Source organism: Cervus canadensis, chromosome 21 (assembly GCF_019320065.1).
Source record: "Cervus canadensis isolate Bull #8, Minnesota chromosome 21, ASM1932006v1, whole genome shotgun sequence".
Lineage (NCBI taxonomy): Eukaryota > Metazoa > Chordata > Mammalia > Artiodactyla > Cervidae > Cervus > Cervus canadensis.
The window spans coordinates 55,293,491-55,301,595 of record NC_057406.1 but is presented as its reverse complement, the minus strand read 5'-3'; the positions used below and the strand labels follow the sequence as shown (position 1 = coordinate 55,301,595).

Sequence of the window (8,105 nt, the reverse complement as noted above, 5' to 3'; positions counted from 1 at the left end):
TTTGATATAGATACTAAAGGAGACCTTTGACCCAAATTTTAGAGTTCATTAAAGTTCAGGGGTATAAGAATTCCAGGGAGAAAGAATTAAAAAAAGGTAATAAGAATATGGAGTGTTCTATAAATAGTTTGATTTGTATAAAATATAATAAATTACAGATATTTTCCTTATAAGATTGTCATTGGGATCAAAGGAGGCAAGTGCCATGCATGTTAAAATAAGGCGTGCATGCTAAGTCACTTCAGTACTATCCAACTCTTTTCACTCCTGTGGACTGTAGCCCTCCAGGCTCCTCTGTCCATGGGATTCTCCAGGCAAGAATACTGAAGTGGGTTGCCACGCCCTTCTCCAGGGATCTTCCCAACCCAGGGATCAAACCTGAGTCTTACATCTCCTGCACTGGCAGGTGAGTTATTTACCACTAGCACCACCTGGGAAGCCCGTGTTAAAATAGTATCTAATATTAATTAGCACTGCATACTTTACATTTGTTTGACCACTTAATTATGTATCACAATGTTGGTTCCCCTAGTACATTATTCTTACTGGGAATTACCCTCAATTCTAGACTTCCTGCTCTGCATTTGGCCTTCTGTTCAGAAAATGGTCTGTGATGACTCCAGATCTGTGGTTAAACATAAAGAATAAGTCCTCAGAAAGAAGTCAGAACAGGAGAAATGGCCTCCTTATCCCCTCCTTATATGTATTGACGGCTGCTTCCATATTAGACCTGCTGGAAGGGAAATCTGAAAATGACTTAGGACTTCTAGTTGACAATCCTACTGGGCCCAAGATCCAAATTCAGAAAGAGTGGGTGGCCTAAATCCACCTAGTGATTAAATGTTAATCTTGTTGTCTCAGTTTGGACCAGGGATAAATATTTGAACAGGCAACTTTGTATCATTTAGCTAAGGCCTTGGCCGAGTGAACAGTGACTAGAGCCCAAGCCTCGGACACACAGCTAGGCATTTCAGAAAGAAATCTGAGAGACGCCCATCCCACAAAGGAAAGTCTCTGTCCTGAGAATGGCTGGTAGGAAATGAACGGAGGTTGTGGGAGGGGGTCAAGTATTTGTAAGAGGGTGGATGGAGTGTATCATTTTGTTAATAGAGGTGAATATTCTAGTGCCAAAAATGGGTTTTCTGAAATTATTTCACTGGAAGACAGAAACATGACAAAAACGTAGAGTGAAAACATTCCAAATCAAGGTGCTTCTTGTGGTTTGCTGTGCTATAAGACCCAGCTGGATGAGAAAGGTGAAAGCCAAGAGCAGAGGGTTTGGAGAAATGAGAGGGCAGGGCCACCAGCTAACAATTAATTAACTAATTAAAAGCACATGGTTGAGAACGCTGATTCTTAATTCAGAATGCCTTGAGAAGAATCTTGCCTCAGACTCTAACTGGGATTTCCCAGGTGGCTCAGTGGTAAAGAATCCACCTGCTAATGCAGGAGACGTGGGTTCGAACCCTAGATCAGGAAGATCCCCTGGAGGAGGAAATGGCAACTGGCTTCCGTATTCTTGCCTGGAAAATGCCACGGACAGAGGAGCCTGGCGAGCTACAGTCCATGGGGCTGCAAAGAGTCGGATTCCCCTGGGCACACAAGCATGCATCCTTAGGTTGTAACTAACTAGCAATCTGGTTGGAAATAAGTAGAATCACCTCTTTGAATCTCAAACCACTAATCTGTAAAATGAAATATAAACTTTTCCTTGTAGGGGTGTAATGAACAGTTCTAGGTACAGTTCTAGACCACCAGATTCTTTGCCACAGACATCGTGGTTGCAAGCATTTTCACTGCAGATATTTTTGCCTCATAACTAACTGGCCATAAGGCAATTTTGCTCTAAAAAATAAAAATAATGAATGATAAAAGAGGGATATTTAAAAGGATATAACAAAACATTTAAGAAATGAATAATGAAATTTAGAAAACTTAATTGTGAAATACAATTATTTGAGTACATTAAAAATGTGCAGATTCATGACAATATCATGAAAATAGCTGATTTTACTTTGTAGGTTGTACTTAAACACTTGTCTTTTTTTTCTTTTGCTTGTGGAGTTGTCTCTTCTTTCAGCATTGCACTTTTTTGCTAAAACTTCCTCCTTCAGTTTTCAAATACTAGGATGCATGTTTGTAATGAGCTCTGTATTGCGTTGTGAAATCCTCTACAGGATTGTTGCTCTCTTAACATTGTGGCACATGTCCAGTGACAGATATTCCAAGGTTCCATGGGAAATACTGGCTCAACTCTTTGCCTTCAAATCACCCAAGGATTTGCAAACTGATACGTTGTTATTTTCTGGGATGGTATGCAATCTGACTTTGTACTATCTTATTTCACACTTGTAGTAAGTTTTATCCACATATTTTCTATCAAGTCTTTATATGTAACTGTTATCATCCACTGTCTTGAGATCACCACGCCTACTCGTCACTATCAGGACCATTATGAGGGCTAAGATTTGTGTAACATAAAAACGGGAGTTCTGCATCCATGGAGAAATAAAACCAAACAACTGTCAGCCAGTTGAAACTGAACTGTCAACCAGTTATTTTTTCTTTTATGGCAAAATTGCCTCATGGCAAATTAATTATGTGGCAAAAATGATTGTGGTGAAAATGCTTGGGGCAAAGATGCTTATGGCAAAAATACCAGGCATGTAATGACTTCTCACTGATATGATGTTTCTAACCCAATGTCTTTTCCATAACAAGCATTCACTATGTAGTAGGTCGGGGCTTCCCTCTTAGCTCAGTTGCTAAAGAATCTGCCTGCAAAGCAGGAGACCTGGGTTTGATTCGGGAAGATCCCCTGGAGAAGGAAATGGCAACCCACTTCAGTATTCTTGCCTGGAGAATCCCATGGACAGAGGAGCCTAGCAGGCTACAATCCATGGGGTCGCAAGAGTTGAAAATGACTTAGCGACTAAAGAGAAAGAGAGAGATAGATGTAGTAGGTTCTCATAAGAATAAAGCATTTTGTATTTAAGAATTTTGACCGAGTGCTTTCTGTGTTCTATCAGTTCAAAGACAGATGAAGAAAAAATGTTGACCTTTCAGGATTCAGAAACAGTTTTAACTGACTAATTATTGCTGTATATGAATGATAAGGAAATATCAGGGAATAACTTGCTCAGTTTACCAGTAAGGGTAAGATTGTTATTTGAGTCCATGTGTTTAGTTCTAGATATGATACCTTTCCTGGGCCAGGTTGCAACTCTACCTATCCACTCTTCATATATAAATAAAACAAAATAAAAAACAGAAAAAAAAAACCACTTCTCTTTGTTTCTTTAATCAAGATCTCCGGATATTGGTTAGCATCATCCTAATGGCAAATGCTGTCCTGGAGAAAGGAGGATGTGCCATACCTCCGGGGCCAAGAGGACGCCCAGGACCTCCAGGTGCAAGAGGGCCGCCTGGTCCCAGAGGTAAGAAATACATTCTTCTGCTTTTTATTTGCCCCTCTTATTTCATGTTTTTGGTAGGAAAGTCATAATCCTCATAAGCTCAGGAGCAAAAGGCATTGAGGATTAAAAGAATGTGGAGGAAATGGTCAGCTGTAGGACTGGGTCCCAGGGCAGGGGAACCAGAGCTCAAATCACAGGGGACAAGAGAGACTGGCCTAGTTCTAGAACCAGGGTACTGGGATCCATGTGGGTTAGTCATGGTGGGAACATGTGCTAAGTAGTGTCAGTATCATGAATCAGACTATCTGATAAGTCCCCCCAAAAGGGGGGGGGTTTAATAAGTGTAGCAGGGCATCTTGTATCATCAGAACATTGGATTTCATTGAGCACTGAGAGCCCCAAACCTAATTCTTATGAAAAAGATGATGCCCAGGGAGCCCCTGAGTATGAAGCAAGATTCTTCCCAGATTCTATCCTGGTTACCAGGACTTCTTTGTAGCCAATGAGACCAGACCAAGGGGGCTTTCAGGAAAGATCACAGTTTTGTGTCATCTCTTATATGGCCATTATCATGGGCCTTAAGGGTTTGATTTGGTAATCCAAAGGCTTTCTGGTCCCCAGACTTAGACACCCATCCTTTTTATCATCTTCAGTGAGATTAGAATCATTAGCAAGAATTTTCCTTCCCAAGGTTGGGAAGATCCCCTGGAGAAGGAAAATTTCTGCTGGGAAGATCCTCTGGAGAAGGAAAATTCTTGCTAATGATCAAACCTGGGTCTCCTGCATTACAGGTAGATTCTTTACTGACTGAGCCACAAGCGAAGCTGTTAGCAAGAATTAGTCCCACCCAAATCAGGATGAAATAATATATAGGAACTAACACGTATGCACCACGCACAGGTACTATAAGAACCTCACATGCATTGTCTCATTACAACTTCACAATAATCACATGAGACGTCAATAATATTTTCAGATGAGGAAATACAACCCAGAAAGTCTGATTAACTTTAGCAAGATTACACAGCTGGTCAGTTTCAGAGATGTGACTTGTAACCATTTAATCATACAGCAAAGATCAATCTCTTAACCATGACGTTATTAAAAAAAAAAAAAAGTGGTGGTTTCACACACTGACTGAGGTAACATCTTTTTATTGGATTCTATGACCTTCTTACTGTGTCTTGTCCTTCCCTTCAAGGGATACCAGGTTTACCAGGTATGGAGGGAATTCCAGGACCAAGTGTAAAATGCCCATGCAACAGAATGTCCGCCTTCACTGTGAAGCTCAGCGGCCAGCTGCCTTCACCTTCGAAGCCTGTCCCCTTCACAGAGGTCCTGTACAATGCCCAGAAAGACCTACAGGAGGACACTGGGGTCTTCACATGCAGGGTGCCAGGAAATTACCATTTCCTCTTCGATGTGGATCTCCATCACTGCAAGGTGACTGTTCAGCTGATGAGGGACAAAAGTTCTGTCTTAGAAAAGCATCAGGTCTCCACCAAAGAGCCCAGGAATCTCTCTGGCATGCTGACCCTGCCGCTAAGCGTAGGCGAGAAGGTGTGGCTGGAAGCAGAAGTGGAAGCCGAGAAGCCGGAGCAAGCCAGAGTTACAATTTATTTCTCTGGTTTCCTGACATAGTTCTGGCCTCTTGCGGTAGCAAAAGCAAATCCCTTATGATTCTGCTGTCAAAAGCAAACAAACAAATAAATATGCACTATATCTTGACCTCTTGGGCTTTCCTTTCCTTAGCATTTTGGAGTTTTGGTGAATAGATTCTCTGTTCATATGAGGGAACTGGTAGGTTTGGTCACAGTAGAACTGGACCTTAGAATTCTACTTCAGAAATCATGACATTATTTCACTTAAATCACTCTTCTGATAGCTTCCAGGGCCAAGCTGCCTCCCTGTCCCCAGATCCCCATTACTGGATGGACACCCTCTTATCCAAGAGAAATAGGCTCACGGTGCCTCCCATTCCCCAATTTACTTCTCCACCTAAGTGACAAGTTTCACCACATGCCTCTCCTCATCTCTCTAATTCTTCCCTCTCTGTCACTCACACCATGAATCTGGTCAAGTCATTTTTATGGTTAAAGAAGGGTGAAGAAAAACACACTGCCATCATCCTGCTTATGATAAGATTTACCGTCCTTCTGTAGCAACGAAAACTTGGGGAAATTTATATGATTTAAGGTAACACTAATTGATGAAACGGGGAAAAGGACTTAACTCAATAGACGTTTATTTCTCACTTATTAAAATTCCAGTATTGGTATCCTGGCTGGAGGGTAAATCTCTCCTGAGCAGTGACTCTGGAATTCAGACTCCTTCCGTCATTTATGGCTCTGCTATCTTTGACACGTGGCTTACGAGCGTCCATTATTCTTACGTCAAGAGAACCAAAGTGGAAAGATCCTGGAGAGTCCTGTGGGAGATGTTTTTTTAACTGGGGAACGCCAAGAGATGGGTCACAAAAGTTTTGCTTGCATGCCGTTGACAAAAATTCAGTCATTGACTATCCCTAACTTTACCTCCCTCAGAAGTGTGGAATTTTGGTAAACAGATTCTAAACACTTAAAAATCACTCTTCTCATAAAGTCACAGATGTAGAAAACGAACTTGTGGTTATAAAGTGGGGGAGGAGAGGGTGGGATGAATTGGGAGCCTGGGACTGACATAACAGACTACTATATATAAAGTAGATAACTAGTGAGAATCTGCTGCATAGCATAGGGAACTCTATTCAGGGCTCTGTGGTGGCCTAAATGGAAAGGATATCCATAAAAGAGGAGACATACCATGTACACGTATGACTGATTCACTTTGCCGTACAGCAGAAACGAACACAACATTGTAAAGCAGCTACACTCCAATAAAAAATTTTTTAAAACTCCCTCTTCTCATAGCTACCAAGGTCATCTTTCTTCTTGTCCCTAAATCCACATTACTGCCTGGAAGAGTCCTTTATCATAGTTACAAATTAAATGAGAGAATTACACAGCCATTTAAAAGGACAATAAAAGCCCTTGATTTTTTTAAAAATCAGAACTTACTAAAAATTTAAAAATTAGTTAGGAAATAAAGAATAAAAGAGAATTTTCTTTTTTTAATTTTAAATTTATTTATTTTTAATTGAAGGATAATTGCTTTACAGAATAGTGTTGGTTTCTGCCAAACATCAACATGAAGCAGCCATAGGTATACATTTGTCCCCATCCTCTTGAACCTTCCTCCCAACTCCCTCCCCCTCCCACCCGAGACTTCTCTTAATCTGATAGTGACGACAGAAAAGTTATACACAGAGCGGGTCTCACCCTGGAATGTGAGCTTGCAGAAGACCCGAAGTAACATGCCCACAATCACTTCCACTCAGTACTGCACCAGAGATTTTCACCCGTGGCATCAGCAGGAAAAAATATAAAATTAGAAAGGAAGAATCAAAGTTTATTATATTACCAGTGTATGAATTCAAGCAGAAGAAAAAAAACCACTTATGTGTTATTAAATTAATGAAGATTAACAAACATTTTGAATATAATTTAACTCAAAAATCAGTTGTGCTTTCTATAGCAGAATCAATTAGAATATAAAATGAAACCATGCAATTTAACTAGCAACAAAAATAGCAAATATAGGTAACCTGGGCTGGAGAAGAGGGAGCCAAGCTCACCTAGTGAGCCGGCAGAAAAGAGCAAGAAGGGGTTGATCCAACCGCATCTCCCATTGTTTGGTGGTTCCCACGGCCATATCTGCTCTGCCTCTGACAGGCCTGTGCCAGAATTGTGAAACTATTATTACATTTTTACTGAAAGGTTTTAAATAAGATAAAGAGAAACCCTGTTCAGGGATTGTAAGACTTAACATGCATGCATTTTCCCCAAAACTGGCTGATAGTGTTCATCGATGGATTCCTAGTCAGATAAAGAAAGATGTTATGGGGGAATGTTTTGTACAGAATATACCTAGTGTATCCTTAAAGAACTGGCGGCATATTGAACAGCAGGTAAGCATGTTCGCAGTAGCACAATAACAACTCAGATGTACCTTGACAGTAGCATAGAAACAGGATTCCCGGTGCACACGTCATGGAGTGCTATACAACGAAATTAAATGAGCATTGCCCACATATGTTACACGTACTGTGAAGTGAAAGTACTGTTGATTTAAAGGATTCTTACAATAATATCCCATGTTTATAAATTTAAAAAGCATGCAAACCGGGAGCTCCCTGGTGGCCTAATGGTTAGGATTCTGGGTTTAAATCCCCAGTTGGGGAAACTGAGATCCCATAAAAAACAAACAAAAACAACAAAAAAGCACGTACTAAAATTAATAAATAAACATTTCAAAAACATGCAAACCTAGACTACATTTAAATTTTTTTAAATTAGTTTATTTATTTATTTTTGGCTGGGTTGGGTCTTCATTGCTTCATGTGAGCTTTCTCTACTTGCCCTGAGTGGGGTCTCCTCTTTTCTGGAGCACGGGCTCTGGGTGTGAAGGTTCAGTAGTTTCAGCTCTCGGTCTCTAGAGTGTGGGGTCGGTAGTTGTGGTGCATGGGCTTAGATGCCCTACAGCATGTAGGATCTTCCCGAACCAAGGATGGAACCCATGCCCCCTGCATTGGCAGGCGGAGTCTTAACCACTGGACCACCAGGAGAGTCCTAAACTACATTTTTAAATGAT

The 8,105-nt window shown here is 40.8% G+C and overlaps 1 protein-coding gene across 1 annotated transcript; it reads left to right on the top strand.

Annotated features, from left to right (window-relative positions):
• The first annotated feature begins 894 nt into the window (after positions 1–894).
• Positions 895–5,144, top strand: LOC122423401 (protein HP-20 homolog). Its single transcript, XM_043440415.1, has 3 exons — positions 895–1,032; positions 3,309–3,437; positions 4,618–5,144. Exons 1-3 carry the CDS (start codon positions 1,026–1,028, stop codon positions 5,055–5,057), a joined length of 576 nt encoding a protein of 191 aa, XP_043296350.1. The 5' UTR covers positions 895–1,025; the 3' UTR covers positions 5,058–5,144.
• The last annotated feature ends 2,961 nt before the right edge of the window (positions 5,145–8,105 follow it).

Bases quoted from the DNA above. Each gene is read 5' to 3' on its own strand.
- LOC122423401 (XM_043440415.1), top strand. The intron at 3,438-4,617 runs GTAAGAAATACA...CTTCCCTTCAAG, and splicing joins AGGGCCGCCTGGTCCCAGAG to GGATACCAGGTTTACCAGGT.